We start from the raw sequence: 17815 nt of genomic DNA on the forward strand, positions 1-17815 counted from the left end.
GCCCGCCGGACCTATTTCTTTTCTACGGTACACGCCGGCCGAGGGGGCGGGTACGACCCCCCCCCCCCCCCATCGCCGTTTCGCCACTGGTGGAGCTAGCGCGTCGCGGAAAAAAACGAGCGCGTGCGCCGTTACGAGCCGCAGAGATTAATACCCGATTTTAAGGCCTTCTAGGTCAGGGGTCGGCATACGGCCCGCGGGCCGGATCCGGCCAGGTGGGTGACGGTTGGATCCGGCCCGCGACCATCTGACGTCCGGCCCGCAGCTGGTATCAGCGACTTACATCGTGTTCCGGCCCGCCCCCCCCCCACACACACACACCGCCTGGAAGGTTAAGCGAGTAGACCACGTGAAGCCGCCAAGTGCACGCAGCTGCAGCAGTCGTTGATGCTGCGCGCAAAAGCTGCTGACCAAATCTTACCGTTGCAAGTTCATTGCCCAGTTAACATGCCGACGTCGGCCCGACGTCGGGGTGACGTCGGCAACTCGGCATCGGCATGCCGACGTCGGCCCGACGTCGGTCCAACCTCGGCACGACGTCGGCTGGATGTCGGATATGCCCGCATGTTCCGACGTCCAGCCGAGGTCCAGCCGACGTCGGGCCGACATCGGATCGAGATCCAGTTGACGTCGGGCCGACGTCGGGGCGACGTCGGACCGACATCGGCCGCTGTTTTGACCGTTAAAATAATATAAAATACATGTTTCATGTTTCATAAAGAGCTTCTGTATTCAAAATATCCTCAGGAAACTCAAATCTTCCTCCACGCCGCAACCCCCTGATCCGGACTGGACGGGAAACTTTATCCCATTTGGAATTGCCCGTAAGCCGAGCTCGCCCGTAGCCGGGTGCGGTGAGTGCTTGGGGGCTGCTCGGCCTATCCTTTGGTCAGGCTCAGCCCCGGCAACTCACCAGGGCCGGGCCCAGTTCATATAGAAAGGCCAGTCGGCAAGTGTCACTTTGCCAAAGTGCCACTTATCAAAGGGACACTTTGGGAAACGTTGGTGCAGGTGTGTAAGAGTGGCTATATGAATCCATTGTGGGGTCGCCCTTTCCAATAAGTGTCACGTAACAGCAATGGGACCAGGGACTCTATATGAACTTGACCCAGGGTGCTCGCCAAGAAGATCAATGTCTCCATCCTATGATCCTTCCGGCTCTGAAATGGTCGTCAGACCGAAAGGGCATAACCCAACAAAACAAACCAAATTCGTTAGCTGGCTGCGTGGTGTAGTGGTTAGCGCACTAACATCGCGTTCAAATGACACGGGGTTCGAATCCCATCGCCGGCTGATGCTTTTGGCGTGTTGTCCCAGTAAACATGCCGACGTCGGCGACTGGGGGCTCGAATCCCGCCGCCAGTTGATATTTTTGGCGCGTTGTCCCAATAAACATGCCGACGTCGGCCCCGTCGGTCCAACGACAAACGATCTCGTCAACCTCGACGAACGATCTCGGCCCGACGTCGGCTCGACGTCGGCTGGACTTCGGCTGGACGGGCATATCCGACGTCCAGCCGATGTCGGGCCGAGGTTGAACCGACGTTGGGCCGACGTCGGGCCGAGCCTCGGCCCGACGTCGGGCCGACGTCGGCATGTTTACTGGGTGTCTAGAAGTGGAATTAGACAAAAACACCCGCAAATGGTGTTTATAAACTCATGAAGTGTGCGAAGGAAGAACTGTTGTGCCAAAGCACATTTGAGTCACTTTTATATCGGAGTCGATTTATGAAGGAACCGCGGGCTGGAACACGATGTAAGTCGCTGATACCAGCCGCGGGCCGGACGTCAGCTGGTCGCGGGCCGGATCCAACCGTCACCCACCTGGCCGGATCCGGCCTGCGGGCCGTATGCCGACCCCTGACCTAGAAGGCCTTAAAATCGGGTATTAATCTCTGCGGCTCGTAACGGCGCACACGCTCGTTTTTTTCCGCGACGCGCTAGCTCCACCAGTGGCGAAACGGCGATGGGGGGGGGGGGGGTCGTACCCGCCCCCTCGGCCGGCGTGTACCGTAGAAAACAAATAGGTCCGGCGGGCAGTAGCGGCGGAACATCTTCAATTAAGGGGGGCACGGCACTGCCGACTTTTGGTCCAATATGCTTTCCATGCAACGCCCATAGGGCTACTGTTTAAAGGCCAAAATTAAAGAGGGGAACGGTGCCCCGGTGCCCTCCCCGTTCCACCGGCTATGCCGACGAGGATACAAGAGATTATATTGTCATTCAACGACCGCGAAAAAAAGAATGTCCGGGACACAAATGATATGGAATGTTACAATTGTCGGCTCCAAATACAATAGCTTCACCTGACTGACCTCATCTACCTGACTTCAAAAGTTTCGATCATCCATTCCATGCATCAAATTCGTCATTCACTTGACTGTCTGATATTTCTTCATGGTTTTATTGAACCACATTTGTGGACGAGTGTTTGCGGAGACGGAGATAGCGCAGACAAAGATTTGCGGACGAAGATTTGCGGACGAAGATTTGATTGGACGAAGAAATGCGTGGACGAAAAATGCGGACGAAAATTTGCGGACGAAGATTTGCGGACGAAGATTTGCGGACGAAGATTTGCGGGGACGAAGATTTGCGTGGACGAAGAAATGCGGACGAAGATTTGCGTAGACGAAGAAATGCGTGGACGAAAAAATGCGGACGAAGATTTGCGGACGAAGATTTGCGGGGACGAAGATTTGCGGACGAAGATTTGCGCAGACGAAGATTTGCGTGGACGAAGAAATGCGGACGAAGATTTGCGTAGACGAAGAAATGCGTGGACGAAAAAATGCTTGACGAAGAAATGCGCCGACGAAGAAATGCGGATACGAAGAAATGCGCTACGAATTTTTGCACCTACGAAGAAATGCGAGACGAAGTAATGCGACACGAATAAATGCGCCGACGAAGATTTGCGGACGAAGAAATGCGGACGAAGAATTGCGCGACGAAGAAATGCCATACGAAGATTTGTCCTGGAATCCACGGGAGCGAACCCCCCTGATCCAAACAAATGGAGAATATTGCATAGTTCTGTTCAGCTGCTGTTTTTTACCCGCATGTTGCCTACCAACTGGCGTCTGCCGGCTTCTGATTAGTGAAAATTAAGATTATCCTGCTGTTCGCCAGCGAACGGTAGGAAAACAGCATCTTTTTGTGTCGCAATTGCGTCATTTATGTAACAACATTTTACTAGCGTACGTCAATCTAGCAGCATATTGATATTCGCGAATCTCCCGCTGGCGGTCAGACTTTCAATCCAGTCAATATTCCAAAAATTACAACCCATTGATATCGAGAGGGCGTCCACCAAGAAGCTGTGGAATACAATGACAATGTACCCACTATCAGTGTTCATAAGTGATTTGACAATCACATCGTTGTGTCCGAAGTTTCCCTTTATGTCATTCAACAGATGCTGAATTGTGTAGAAGTCAGAAGAAAAAGACGACCGAGTAGCAGTTTGTGTATTCACACAAAAGTTTAAATTCTGACAACACTGAACTTCAATGGGAGGATAATGCCATCCATGAAATATGAACTCCTGTGCTAGGTATGGAGTACAGAATAACAGATGCAGCAAACGCACGACTAGTTCTAAGTACAAAAATAATGTATATTATGGGTCAGAGAGTGCACTCGTCGGCGCACAGGACACTGCAGACCACTGTTATTGTACTATCTTAACTAGAGCACCATTCGGAAGGGCTCAAATAAAATAAATCCATTCAGTCTCGTAATAAGCGCCAACAGCAAGCGTTCAGGTAGTAAACACCCACAGCTGGGGAGCTGCTCCATCTGTTACAACAATAGACGATCAATAAGCTCATAGAAAATGCAGGTCACTGGTCGCCAGACCTCCGCTAATCTCTCAGAGTTCTAACACTACCGCCATCATACACAAGCCTGCTGGCACACGGAGAGAACACTTGCTGACCAGAGGGAAGCGTGCGCGTATTGAGACCCACAGCCTGTCCAGTAAGAAACACTGGGCGTAGTGCTTAACATTACATATGGAACGACATAACTGACTCTGCCATTCGACTCTTACGTTACAATGGGAGCCATGCTCTGCTGCACACGGACACGACGCTGTTTGGAACAGCGACGGGCGCGCTGCTTTGTGTACCCGTTCTGTGTGCGCTCTAATATACTCCTTCCCCCGGGCTGTTCAGCTATAAACTACTGGGAGGCGCCATAGCTACATCACTGAGACATACGGCGCGGCTGTCCCGTCTCCATCTCCACCGACCGGCAGAACAGCTCTCTCGGTCGGAGCGGAGCGTCTCTCTCAGAGTCCGCTCTCCCGGCGGACTCCCAGCACTCGCTGACCTCCTCTGTAGTCGTCACTCAGCGACTCACCCACCGTTCGGCACTCGCCACAGACACTCCCGCCGCCGCAGGCTGTCCGACCGTCAGAACCGGTGCAGTACTGCCGGTGGCTGCCCGGGGGATCACGCTCCGCGCTGATGGCTGGCCGGGGTCCCACCGGGCGGGCTCCCGCCGTCGGCGGCTGTCCGGGTGTCACACTCTCCGCACTGCCGGCGGTGGCGCGGCCGGCGGCGTCCGCGGCCGGTCGGAGGCCTTGAGCAGCGGTCGCAGCGGCAGCAGGTCGGCGCCCGGCGGCGTGACCGGCCGCTCGGGAAACAGATCCTTGTAGGCGGGCGGCGACTGCATGCCGCCCAGCTGGCCCACCACGCTCTCGTAGCTGGGCAGCGGGGAGAGGTGGGTGCGCTCGGCCGGCACCGGCCCGCTGGACGAGGTCGGCCTGCTGTCCGCCGGCGACCGGCTGACGGGAGAGACACGGCGGCGCGGTCAGCGGGGGTCAGCACGAGTCAGCGGCAGTCGGCAGTCTGACAGGGTCAGCAGAACTGAACACCAGATGGCTCATGTGCACGGGAAATGAGTGCCAACATGTAGGCAGGCTGCAGAGTCTACAGGAGTAGGGGACTGAACAGCTGAGCATGCATTATTGAAACAACCACGGGTCGCATAACATAACGTTAAGCAATCAAGTACGACGATTTGCTTCGAAACAGAATATCCACATTATAGTAAGAAATGACATAATGCACATTACAACGCACGAATGTAAGCTCTATGAAGTTAAATGTAGTTTATAATTTATAAATGAATCAGAACCCTATAAGATCAGGCGCGGTGCGGACTAGTCACCATCACAGCAGCGACCGCTCGCCACCACGAACTCCTGCTATACCATCAGTTCCCCCGCGGCCGCCAGGGGGAGTCCGCATCCACCAACCTGGGCGGTGCGAACCAGAGCCGCAGCCGGGGGTGGGCCGGCGACTGGGAGGGCACCCAGCAGCGCAGCGCGCACGAGATTAGACAGCAGATGAAGACGGCCAGCGCCAGCACCAGCGTCACCCAGACGAACGTGTGGGTCGACATGGTGCCGCTGGCCACTGCGGGTAGCGGGGGGAATGAGTCAGTGGGCGGCCGGGGACCATCGGGCAACAGAACCAGGGGAGACAGATTCATAAAAAAACGCGCGGAGACACTGATGTTTACCAAAAGAAGACAAACGGGACCAGGCCCAGGGTCAGGTTATGCAGCTTGCAGAAAATGCTCACTGATACAATGCAGCGAAAATAAAACGGCATTAGTGAAAACATTGACAAGACAACAACAGAGCATATAATTTTAGCATGGATGCAGAGGTTTTTTCAACAGCGATTCCACGCTAGCCATTAACCAATAGGTTTTAGTCACATTTGCGCCAATTTTTTTTTTCAATCTCAAGTCAAAGAGCATCCAATAAAAGTGTTTTAGCTACAGCTTGAAATTCTGAGTGGCCGTGTAAATGGGCGAGTGTCGCTGACGGTACGTACCGGAGCATCCCTCCTCGTCGACGCCGCTGCCGGGGAAGCCGCAGTTGACGAAGCCGTCGCAGCGCAGCCGCTCTGAGATGCAGTAGCTGACCGACTTGATGCCGCAACGGATAAACTCGTCCGGGCAGGAGCCGTCTGCAGGGGACAGGTCAGCGGTCAGAGGTCCTAGGTTATCAGGCGCAGGTTAGGAGCAGGGCATGTCCTACAGACAAAACAGCGGTGGCCGAGGTCTGGGACAGGGCGACTCAACTGTTCAAAATACTGTGCGTTACATGACACATCAAAGACCAAATTCCTACCCTAAAGGACAAACATGATCTCAGGTCAATGACCGGCTGCATTAGGAGGCATTCGGTGTCCCGAAGTCAGCTGTTAAAAAATAACGAGCCAGCCGTCTGGGGCAGCCGTCCTACCGAAGGTCACGGCGGGCGCCGGGCTCGGTGGAGGCGGGGTGAGGGGTTCAGAGCGGGTAGGTCGGGCCGGGGTCGGGGCGGGTAGGTCGGGCCGGGCCGGGCCGGGGCGGGGCGCAGGCTGACAGCGGTCTGGTGACAGGCCGGTGTGACGTTCCAAACACTGACGGAGCTGTGACGCCGCGCCGGCGGCTGAGCTGTCTCCGATCGGCCGCGGGGATCCAGGGTAGGGTATCGGTGGGTTGGGAGGGTCGGGGACCCGGGTTAGGGTGCCGGTGGGACGGGCCGGTCGGGGACCCGGGTTAGGGTGCCGGTGGGACGGGCCGGTCGGGGACCCGGGTTAGGGTGCCGGTGGGACGGGCCGGTCGGGGACCCGGGTTAGGGTGCCGGTGGGACGGGCCGGTCGGGGACCCGGGTTAGGGTGCCGGTGGGATGGGACGGTCGGGGACCCGGGTTAGGGTGCCGGTCAGACGGGACGGTCGGGGACCCGGGTTAGAGTGCCCGGTGGGATGGGACGGTCGCGGACCCGGGTTAGGGTGCCGGTGGGATGGGACGGTCGGGGACCCGGGATGGGGTGTCGGTGGGACGGGCCGGTCGGGGACCCGGGTTAGAGTGTCGGTGGGACGGGACGGTCGGGGATCCAGGGTAGGGTATCGGTGGGACGGGAGGGTCGGGGACCCGGGATGGGGTGTCGGTGGGACGGGACGGTCGGGGACCCGGGTTAGGGTGCCGGTGTCCGGTGGGACGGGACGGTCGAGGACCCGGGTTAGAGTGTCGGTGGGACGGGACGGTCGGGGACCCGGGTTAGGGTGCCGGTGGGACGGGACGGTCGGGGACCCGGGATGGGGTGCCGGTGGGACGGGCCGGTCGAGTACCCGGGTTAGTGCCGGTGGGACGAGCCGGTCGGGGACCCGGGTTAGGGTGCCGGTGGGACGGGACGGTCGGGGACCCGGGTTAGAGTGTCGGTGGTAACAGACTGAGGACGGACGGACAGCTGTGGGTGGCGATAAAACACTGCACTTTTGGGAATGACACTGAAAGTACTATTGGTCTCAAGCTAAGGGCCCAGGCGACCTGTAGTTTTGATGCGGTGAATACTGAATACCCTTACTATAGTCACAGCTCGGGGCGAGTGCACCCCTCCTCCCACCCGGCGCCACCCCCACCCAGGTTATGGCGAGGGTGAGGGTATTCACCGCATCTGAACTACCGGTCGCCTGGGCCTTTATCTTGAGACCGATAGAGCAAACTAAGCCATTAGCTCTTAGTTAGGAGAGAACACAAAAAAAACGTATTGTTTCAGCTCACTGGATGCTACGAAATGTTTTTTTCTGTTGCAATTAAGTTAACGTCGTTGACATAACATGACGTCACAAACAGCTTGCTAATGCTATACACTTAACAACATATAAACAACATGTACGTAGCAGTTCAGAGTGATCCACGTATTTCCATGAGATTATCCACCTAAGCGGGGTAACTCACTGGTCTTCCTGAATGCGGTGGCGACAATGGTGAACTCTTTGTCGGAGCTGCGGTCGCTGCCGCGCTCGTACTCGAAGCCCACCTCGTTCTTGGTCGAGTGGAAGATGTTGGCCGTCTTGCCGACGTTGTACAGTTCCGGACGGTTGATGTCCACCTGTCGGTCACGGCCGGGAGAGAGCGGTCAGCGGGCGGGAGAGAGCGGTCAGCGGGCCGGACAGAGCAGTCAGCGGGCGCACCGGCTGCGTGGAATAGGGACGGGCTGGCGTGTAAAAAAAAAAAAAACAGCACAGAATCAGTGACACGGAGATAGGATCTCGGCTCTGCCTACACTGCATCCCGACAAGTATGTTTTTTTCCTGATTGTACTAATCCGTTGAAACTAAAATCCAAGCATTTGAGCGTACAATAATACAGCTTCGTTACGAACAACTATGTCAACTATAAAGAAGTCACGTGTCCGCAAGACGATTTCCCAAAACACAAAATATTCTGCAAGGTAAAACGGTAGGCCTCAATTTGACATCGAGGAATCGGTACGTCAGACCAATGACGGCGCGATAGCACCGTTTCACAGTCACGGTGACGTTATCTCGCTTCCCTGCAGCCGGGGATTCCCAGACTGGGTGAGTGCCCTCCCACTCCCCCCTCCCCGCCTGCAGGGGAACTCACCTCGTAGTTTTGCCGGCAGATTGAGTCACTGCGGTCGGAGAACACGTCAGACACTTTGGCCAGCGCCTTGGCCATAAACGAGTCCCAGGGCCGGGAGAACTGAAATGGAGGGGGCATACCCGGTCATCCTCTCCGCTCCGCTGCAGTACACCGGGCCCGCGGCACTGAGAAGCAGCGGTACATCAGAGCCGCGGTACTGGGAAGTAGAGATGTAGTCAGGTGGATCGGGACATAGGCCTCTACATACCGGGTCTGCCGGTCCGGGTATGTAGAGGTCTATGATTGGGATTATCATCGTCGTGGACTCGTGAACGAACATAACCAGCGTAGTAATCTTTTCTCCAAAAGTTTCACCATCGCGAACGGAGAAACCTACAAATCGATTCCTTGATTGAATGGAAACCAATGCGTGGAGAGCAGTGCCACTCGAAATTTACGCCCTTTTACGAAATAGCCCTTGGTTACACTATACGCCCAAACGGTTTCACAAGCAACTCGCCAAATATGTGATATTCCAATACATCTGTTGTCTATAAACAGAAGTCTCCACACACCAGCGTCGAAGCTACTATTTATTTTCGCAGCACATTGGGGACTGTTGGATTGAATCCGGGTCCAAAGTCGACGCATTGTCAGTCAGCACACTGGCCGGGGTCCGAGCTGATAGAGCGGCTTCCATCGCAGGCACGGGAGGTACCGGGAGAGGCCGAGGTGACGGCGCACCGACGACTGATTCATCGAATACCGACAGCCGACTGTGTGTAGCTCATCGGTGTTCAGAAGGAAGATTGAATTCTATCGCACAAGTAATGTTCATATATAAAGCCCTGCGACAAATACCCACCTTTCACCCTCCCTGGGGCTCTGTGGAGCGAACATTGGACAAGGTCTGACAGTATCGGACGTCGTCAGCATCACTGATACATTTACCTGCATCCCACAACCGTTTTAGCTACAGAATTTACTTTTACTCATTCCTGCGATTCAGCTAACATATAACTCTATCGATGCACTAATAGTGCAAAGCATCCCCTCCCCGCCCATCGACTGCCGGTCTCGGTAACCGGTATCCATCCCTCTCCCCCTTCCCCGGTACGGATCCGATGACAGAGTCGATTAACTCCTCCCCCCTCCCCCCGGCACAGCCTCGACGTGGTCTCGGTGAGCTGCCCCCTCGGCCCTCCCCGCCCCTCCCCGGTAGAGGCCAGTGACGGAGCCGGTAGACCGCTCCCCTACACCCCCTGGTAAGGAGCCGGTGGCCCCCCCCCCCTCCCTCAATACAGCCCGATGTGGTCTTGGTGAGCTGCCCCTCCCCCTCTCCCCTCCGGTCCGGAGCCGGTGCGGGTAAACTGCTCCCCCTCCCCCCCCCCCGGAACGGACTTGGAAGTGGTCTCGGTGAACTCCCCCCTCCCCGGTATGGACGTGGTCCCAGTGAACTAGTACCCCTCCCCTCCCACCCTCCCCCCCCCCCCTGGTACGGACCCGGACGTGGTCCCGGCAGCTGATGGAGCCGGTGAACTGGTTCCGCCGGAAGTCCAAGTTCATGCTGTTGATAGTGATGCTGATGCCGTAGTCAGCCGGCGCGCTGATCCTCAGTTCACACTGCTCCACCTGCGGGGGTGGGGTATGGTCTGGTCACGTCACACTGAGCGGGCAGGACCGTACGGCACGGTGTACGGTACCGTGTGCCCTGATCCTCAGATCACACTGCTCCAACTGCAGGAGCCGTGTACCGTCAGACTGAGCTGGCCAGACCATACACAGTGTATGGTCAGACTGGAGCAGGACCGTATATGGTATAATGGTGCATCAAACAATAGCAGCAAAATTATGGCAGCCTGTCAATATATAGTTCAAAGCAGAAAATGATCGATTAATATTCAGCTTTCACAACACAGTGGCCACAAACAGTGTTTCTTTCAACTGATTCCTTGCTAACTCAGATTGCTCATTCTCATTTTTACCAGACAACATGTGAGGGACAATGGCCTGGACTGATCAGCCACACCACAAGTGAGCACACCGACAATCAACATAATATCAGGTAGACAGCAGCTTTCAAGGAACTAAGAGTCAACAGACAACAGCAAGCTGCATCATGGCATGCATGCCATCTATCAGAACATTGAGCGTAATGCAGGAATCAGTTCCCTGGTGTTTGTCAGTGAGAGAACTAGTGCCAATAACAAAAATCTCTCCATTGCAGTTTAAAGGAAATATGATCAGAGTACAGTCAATATGTAAAGACACTGGGTTCCATCAAGGCATCTCAGAGGTAAACTCACCCGCGCTGGGTCATGGTTGGGTAGATGCCCCAGCCGCAGTAGGACTGGCCTCTCAGGCTGGATCCACACTCGGTTGCTGGTCAATGAGCTGCCCCGGCACATGGCCCTGCTCTCCTCCAGGTCCACTGAGATCAAATACAAATCATTTCCAGGTCATCAGACAGGGCACATGGAACAGACAAAATGAAATACTTTCACAATCAGCAAACTATTTTCATACGAAGATACATTTTTGGTTTATCTTGTCAGGCACTTTGTTATATGAAATATGAAATGTCTTACCGGTCATGTATCCATCAGCTGCACTTGCAGATTCAGCACAAACTGCTGACACTCCCAAACACAAAAACAGACATAATAAGCTGGTACACCAAGCCACTTCCTCCATAGTGTAAGCTTTGTTGTTGTGGCTAGGCAAAGTCTAACAAATCAAAATAATGCATTGCCAATACTCTTCTAGTTTCCACTGCCTCCCTCCTTGAAGAATGGATGAGGTAGCTCAAGCTCTAGCGAGAGTGAGTCATCTAACTTCTGATTACATTTAATCAATTCAGTGAAGTTGAGTTACGCCACACTCTCACACCACATCTATCGACAACTAAACCCACTCAAATCTGACAACGAGAAAGAAGAATTGTGAGTGAATTGAATTTGAAAGGGTATTTCCTGCCTGGAAATACCCTTGCAAATACCCCACCGAGCTAAGTCAAGCTGGGGACCTATAGGTTGTTGTTGTTGAAGAGTTAGGGCGCGCAGCAGCTTGGGGGACCTATAGGGGAAACACATTGACGGGAAACGGAAACACACACAAACCATGGATTAGACACAAACAACGCAATCGCATCAAATTCAAGGTTGGAAAGAATGACTTAGCGAGATTGACCAAGTGACGAGGCTTACTAAATCCTGTGCTACCATATTCCTTTCCAAAGAAAGGTTACATCAGTTTTGCGCTGATGGACAGCAAAAGATGTCGAAATAATCAATGATGATTTATGATGCCCATTTTATCAATAAATCAAATATTCTGAATTGCTTTTCAGCAATAAGCTTTCAGTGCTTTAAAACGAAGCTAATGAAAAATGCTGCGAAATAGGTACAGGAAGTCATAATTCTGCTGAAATTTGCGCTGCCATTATGGAACCGCATAAAAAAGTTGAAAGGGACACCAAGATCCCAAGATACCTATAAGGCACAATCCCTTTGTCTTATTGATCCCATTTAAGAATCCTTATCTCAAAATTGTGTCTTGCTGAGCCTCGTCAAAATGCTAATGTAAACGCAACCATTTTAAGTTACACCCAGCGGCTCGATGGATCCTATAAAAATAGACACAAAAAAGCAGAATATATTATGGAGCTCAAAAAACTTAGAAATGGTGTGAGCATAAAAGAACACTTGTATAGTTTGGCACCATTACCGATTTCAACACGAGTACGATAATTTGACTGTCAATTCCTAGTCAAAAAGCAAATAGTTTTCCATGAGTTTTTGTTGAAACAGTGATGTTGAATAATTTCATAAGATATCCTTGAAAATAAAATTCATCAAAAAATATTTAGATAAACGGTCTATCAATTTCTTCATTATGACAAATCAAAACGATCTTGTTACTGGAGTTTGGACGCCATTTGCCGCAGTTTGGGTGCGCTCCGCTAAAAAGTATTAATATTTTTCTTTTTTGGCCCTTATTATTCTTTTGAATCATGTCATAAATTAAATTGTGTTTCATCCCACCTTTCGAAATTACTTACTCTGTCCAATTCGCTTCATATTAGCATTTTTCTTTGTTTGGAGATCTGGGTAGCGCCATGTTTTGTATAAATTGAGCACTCTTGATTGGTAACGGTTTGTATACAATAACGACGCGAATGTTTTTATCAAATGCTTCACTTATTGGCTCTAATTTGAATTTATCTAAACACACATTATTGTTGGTTGTGATCAGCATCATTGATTTGGGAGATGGGGGCCATTTTATTGCAGACTGTAAGAATTATTTCGTTTTCCAGTTTGAAGTTATTGTCTCATGAAAATGCCTTAGTTTGTGTAGGTAGTGAGGGAAGGGAAGGATAATGCTAGCCTTGAGATAATAGTCATTTGATTGGTATGATTTTCAGTTTCTTACTTCATTCCAGTGAAAATTGTCATTGTCAGGACACTGATTTTTTTCTCTTGATGATACATTTTACCTTAAGCTTAATAGCAAGACCTCATGAATAACAATGTATTCATGTAATTTTATGTGTTCGGACAGGCTTTGTTTTGCATGGAATTTCATCTTTAAAGAATCCCTCGTGAAAATGTCCGTTTGGGCAGTGTCAAACACTAGGAATTTTCTTAAATGGTTTGGAGAGCCTAGAACATGCCACTCATTTTTACTAGTTGGCAGCTGCCATGGAAACTGTTCATCTATGTTGTTAGGTTCATGATGGATTATACACATTTTTCTCATCTGAATCTTCTATTATGCTCTAAAATATGCTGTGAACAGCTGGTTGAGTGGTTTTACATGTTTATTTTTGCTGTGATTTTAGTGAAAATACAAGAGAAATAATTTGAGTATTTTTTATGAATAAGTAGTGAAGTAAAAATGAAAAGTAAACAAGGAAAAGCCTGCTTGAACGTTATGAGGAATAGTCCCCATTCACCAATGGAGAAAAATGAAAGAGGCTGTCTGAATGCACGCCTTGTCTTGGTTTTTCTGCATACTGTATATTGCTTGCTAGTTGTCACTATACCAGAAGCGATGAATCAGAACAATGCCTAGATTTTATATTTTTGTGACAATGCTTTTTATTACTTCAAATCTACCTAATTAATTAAATGGTAGTTATGGCATAATTTGGAAGGTATTTATCAATTGATGAAAATTGGAAATTGGCATATGATATTTTGGAGGATACAGTAGGTACCTTATATTTAAAAATTTGATTAGAAAAGCTGTTAATTATTCATTTCAGATTTTTGCAACTGTGAACTGCTTAAAGTGCCTATAGTATACTATGGGCAAAGCTCAAGTATAGGTAGATCAATGCAAAAACATACCTCCCTGTGTAACAATGTTTCTTTGTATTGCTCAAAATATTGAGTCTAGTCTGATTGCCTTTGTGCCTGCTAGTAGACTCTTTTTAAATGTCTCAATAAAACTGTATCAAACCCTGAACTAGTGCATCGGACTTCACTGCTGTATGTGTGTTGTGTAAGCATCTAGTTGATTATACTTCAGTAACACTGCATTTGTGATTCACAGGATACTGTCAATATAGCAGCTAGTGTCTACCAGTCACCATGAGGACTAGGACAGATGACAGGAAGAACACAATGCGTTCGGCGGGTCCGGCGCGCGGCCGTGGTGCTCCTCCGGTGCGGTACGTGGCCCGCAGTGTGCGCACCACGGTCGGAAGTCCGCCGCGCGGCAGCCCGGTGCTGCGGGTGGGCCGCGGCGCCCCGGAGCGGGCCGTCACCGCCGGTCCGTCGCGCTCGCCGTCCGGCCGGAGCCGCGGCCGACCGCCGGGCAGGCCGCGCGGGCGGGGTCGCGGCCGCGGCCGAGCCCAGCCGGCCGCCCACCCGACGGACGAGGACGGCGACGAGCCATCCGAGGAGGACGAGCACGAGGACGCCGGCCGGGACGATGGTGACGCTCGGCGGGGCAGCGGCGTATCACCGTCGCGCCGGCCGGCCGCCGGCAGCTCGGCAGAGTCCAGCACAGAGGCCGACGAGAGCGGCGACGACATGCTGATGGACGTGCTGGCCTCCGGCGACTTTGGCCGCGCCAGCCGGAAGCGCCAGCTGCCGGCTCGGTTCCGGGACGCGCCGTTGCAGCCGCTGGTGCGGCGCCGGACGGCCAGCAGCAGCTCGGCTCGCGGTGACAAGACGCCCGGCTCGCCCGACAAGGATGCGCCGGCCGGACGCGCCGCCGCCGCCGACCGGCTGTCCGTCAAAGTCGAGCCGGTTAGGTCTCCAGTGCGCGGCTCGCCGCTGAAGCAGGACCGCTCTCCGGTGCGCTCGCCGCCCACCATCGCCGAGAAACTGGAGCGGCAGGCGGCCGAGGAGGCCCGCGCCGCCGCCGCCGCCGTCGCCGCCGAGCGGGCGCCGTCGCCCGAGGACAAGGAGCCACTGGTGATGGAGCCGCTGGAGACGCTGACGGACGCCATCGAGCTGGACCACGGCATCCACTGCGCGCCGCCGCCGGCCTCGCCGCCCAGGAAGCGGCAGCGGCTGCAGTCGCGGTCGGGCGAGGCGGCCGGCCCGGCGGCGCCGTCTGACCACGCCGGCCTGGTGGACACCCAGCTGTTCCACGAGGAGCTGGTCGAAGAGCAGGGCGAGGTGATGGTCTCCGGCCAGCTGGACGAGGACGACCTCATTACCATGGAGCTGGACACCATGGAGGTGCCGCTGCCCGTGGAGACGGTGCCGCGCCGGCCCTGCAAGATCTGCCACCGCCAGTTCAAGGTGACAAACCTGAGGCAGCACATGCTGACCCACACGGGCATGCGCCCGTTCAAGTGCGAGATCTGCTCGGCGGTGTTCACGCGGCGCTCCGACGTGTTCCGACACGTCAAGATCGTCCACCAGCAGGAGAAACCGTTCAAATGCTCCAAGGACGGCATGGAGTTCAGCGACCGCAAGGCGTTCAAGATGCACATGGAGAGACACAAGCAGCCTGCGCTCTTTGCCTGCAAGGTGTGTGACTTCCGGTTCGGCAAGTTCGAGTACTACGTGAACCACCTGAAGTTCATCCACCCGACGGGCGAGCCGCTGCCGGCGTTCCCGGAGGACGTGGAGCCGGAGCCGGAGCCGGTGGCGCCGCCGCGCGGCCGCTACGGGCCCACGCCGCTGCAGGCCTTTCTGGACGACGACGAGGACGACTCGCGCGGCGCCGGCGGCCTGGAGCACGGCATGGGCGAGGAGTTGCAGCTCGCCGGCGGACTCGAGAACATCGAGACCGAGGAGATCCCGCACGACTCGATGCACCTGGTGTCGGCGGGCGCGGCTGGAGAGGCGGCCGGCGCGGCCACGGCCACCCTGCTGCCCGACTCGGCCGTGCCGGACGTGGTGGAGGGCCAGGACGTGGTGATCGGCGCCGCCGGGCCGGCCGGCGACTCGCGGCCCGAGCGGCCCGGCACAGACAAGGACGACCCGCCCGAGCAGATCAACTTCCCGCCACTGGAGGAGGACGCGGCGGCCATCCTGGGTATGACCGACCTGGCGCTCACCAACGAGAACACCTCGCTGGCGGCGGCGCTCGAGGAACGGCCGACGCCGCACACGCCGGCCGACGGGCCGGTGGTGGTGCTCTCGGGCGCCGGCGGGACCGGGCGCCGCTTCGCCGACCCGCTCATCTCCACGCGCGCGCTGACCCAGTCGCAGCCGCGCGTGGTCACCATCGGTAAGCCGGTGACGCCTGTGAGCGGCGCCGGCGGACCCAAGACGGTGCTGCTCACCCGACCGCGCATGGTCGCCGGCAAACAGGTGCTGCAGGCCGTCAAACTGGGCGCCGGACAGAAGCTGGTGTCGGCGCGCGTGCCAACCGTCCGCGGCGCCGGCGGCCGGCAGCCGATAGTGCGCCAGGTGGTCGTAAATCGGCCGTCCGGCGACGGCACGCCGGTGCGCGCCGCCGTCGCGCCGCGCCCAGTCACCACCCGGGTGGTCCGGCCGGCCACTCGGATACTGCCGGTCGCCGGCCGGCGCACGCTGGCCGCCGCCGCTGCCGGCCAGCACCCGAAGACGGTGTCGCCGGCGATCCGCGTGGTACGACCGGCGGCCCCGGCGCCTACCCCCGCGCCTGCCCCGGCGCCGGAGTCGCCCCGCCAGCCGCCGGTGACCGTGGTGTCCGCAGAGCCGACGGGCGACGACACCAAGAACATTGAGGTGACGACCAGCACGGCCAGCGGCTCGCGGACCATCATCCTGCAGACGAGCGGCGGCGGCGGCGACATCCTGCAGTCGGAGGAGGCCATGCAGACGCTGCTCGAGGCCGTCCAGCAGCTGGTCTCCGCCTCCGGGGACACGCTCGAGGGTAAACAGATCGAGATCGTGATGCAGAACGATGGCCAGCAGAGTGGCGCGGCGCCGGCTGAGGCCGAGGCGTCCGACGCCGCGCCAGAAGTGTCGCAGTAAGGCGCCGCGGAGTGGACTGCCCGACCCGACCAGGGTCCCCGATAGACCGTATGAACCGCGCGCACAGCGCCGTCCAATCAGTCGGCGCCCAGTGTACAGTGTACAGAAGTGACTGGCGCGCCATCGCCGCTGCCGCAAATTAATGCTTTTGTATTTATGTGATCTCTTACACCTGAATGGTTCAAGGCGGACGTATGTTTTGTTGGTTTTGTTGAAGCGCACCTGCTTGTCGCAGTGTTTGCTCGCGTTTTGGTGGTTTCCTGTGCCGGTTTCCGGACTGATGCGTCGCGCGTCCGTGAAGACGGGACTGCGGATGCGTTCCGGCCTCCGCCGTCGCTCCCGACCCGTGTGTGGAACAAGTCGGGAGATGTGGCTTTGTGAGTCAGCAGTCACTCGCGGGGCCCGGCGCACTCGTTACTATACGCCGCGTCGGCTAGAGAATATTACGGTAGATATAAGTATCGGAGGCTTGCGATGGACGTGTCGCCGACAGGTCCTACATGTCATCATCATATTGCAGTTGTGTCGTGGGCGTTACGCATTCCCATGGTCATCCTCGCTCGTCCATATCGCATCAGTTGCGCTATAAATGATCGCATCATCATCACAATAAACACCTGCCAGATCAGTCCGTTTGTCAGGGTTGCCAGACTTCAGTTCTTCCTCCCGGTCCTGCACTGACGACGGTTTCCACGAACGGGAGTTCAGTTTTGGTCAGTGGCCGTCCATGCAGCTGACTGTCGCAGCTGTCGGTGGTCTCCACCCTCCACGGACAAATCGGTACTTCACAAGAGAGAAGATTGCTGCAGAGCTGAAAACTGGCGAGGCCGCTAAAGGGATTACTGGACACGACTTTCACCGTTCACCAGTGGTGAAGTTTTAAAGTACGACGGACGACCACAGCAACGAGCACGGAAAAATGCAACAGCCAAGGCTGGGTTCGAGAAGCACAGCAAGACAGGCACTAGGCCGCCGCGGGTCCATGTACAGT

General features: G+C 55.2%; 2 protein-coding genes across 7 annotated transcripts; one reads left to right on the plus strand and one right to left on the minus strand.

Annotated features, from left to right (window-relative positions):
- Positions 1 to 3456: 3456 nt before the first annotated feature.
- Positions 3457 to 11517, minus strand: LOC122379374. Of its 3 annotated transcripts, none has more exons than XM_043361532.1 (9): positions 11486 to 11515; positions 10984 to 11315; positions 10702 to 10826; positions 9899 to 10027; positions 8417 to 8515; positions 7748 to 7901; positions 5853 to 5987; positions 5267 to 5426; positions 3457 to 4792 (listed from the first exon to the last, which is right to left on the minus strand). In XM_043361532.1, the coding sequence occupies exons 2-9, from the start codon at positions 11087 to 11089 to the stop codon at positions 4528 to 4530; spliced, it is 1173 nt and encodes a 390-aa protein (XP_043217467.1). In that variant the 5' UTR covers positions 11090 to 11315; positions 11486 to 11515; the 3' UTR covers positions 3457 to 4527. The 3 variants fall into 3 exon arrangements, with proteins under 3 accessions (XP_043217467.1, XP_043217468.1, XP_043217466.1); XM_043361533.1 differs by having other exon boundaries at positions 11471 to 11510; XM_043361531.1 differs by having other exon boundaries at positions 10984 to 11517.
- Positions 11518 to 12274: 757 nt separating this feature from the next.
- LOC122379375 lies at positions 12275 to 17452 on the plus strand. Of its 4 annotated transcripts, none has more exons than XM_043361534.1 (2): positions 12275 to 12363; positions 13955 to 17452. In XM_043361534.1, the coding sequence occupies exon 2, from the start codon at positions 13993 to 13995 to the stop codon at positions 16822 to 16824; it is 2832 nt and encodes a 943-aa protein (XP_043217469.1). In that variant the 5' UTR covers positions 12275 to 12363; positions 13955 to 13992; the 3' UTR covers positions 16825 to 17452. The 4 variants fall into 4 exon arrangements, with proteins under 4 accessions (XP_043217469.1, XP_043217471.1, XP_043217472.1 ...); XM_043361536.1 differs by having other exon boundaries at positions 12323 to 12346; XM_043361537.1 differs by lacking the exon at positions 12275 to 12363 and adding an exon at positions 12387 to 12549.
- The last annotated feature ends 363 nt before the right edge of the window (positions 17453 to 17815 follow it).

This window comes from Amphibalanus amphitrite, unplaced genomic scaffold (genome assembly GCF_019059575.1).
Source record: "Amphibalanus amphitrite isolate SeventyFive unplaced genomic scaffold, NRLGWU_Aamphi_draft 000076F_arrow, whole genome shotgun sequence".
NCBI lineage: Eukaryota > Metazoa > Arthropoda > Thecostraca > Balanomorpha > Balanidae > Amphibalanus > Amphibalanus amphitrite.

Excerpts from the sequence above, each read along its gene's own strand:
- LOC122379374 (XM_043361531.1), bottom strand. The coding sequence starts at position 11,089 with ATGGAGGAAGTGGCTTGGTGTACCAGCTTATTATGTCTGTTTTTGTGT. Across the intron at positions 5,427-5,852 it reads CGACGAGGAGGGATGCTCCG|TGGCCAGCGGCACCATGTCG; the intron begins GTACGTACCGTC and ends CGCTACCCGCAG. Across the intron at positions 4,793-5,266 it reads CTCTGGTTCGCACCGCCCAG|CCGGTCGCCGGCGGACAGCA; the intron begins GTTGGTGGATGC and ends CTCTCCCGTCAG.
- LOC122379375 (XM_043361534.1), top strand. The coding sequence starts at position 13,993 with ATGAGGACTAGGACAGATGACAGGAAGAACACAATGCGTTCGGCGGGT.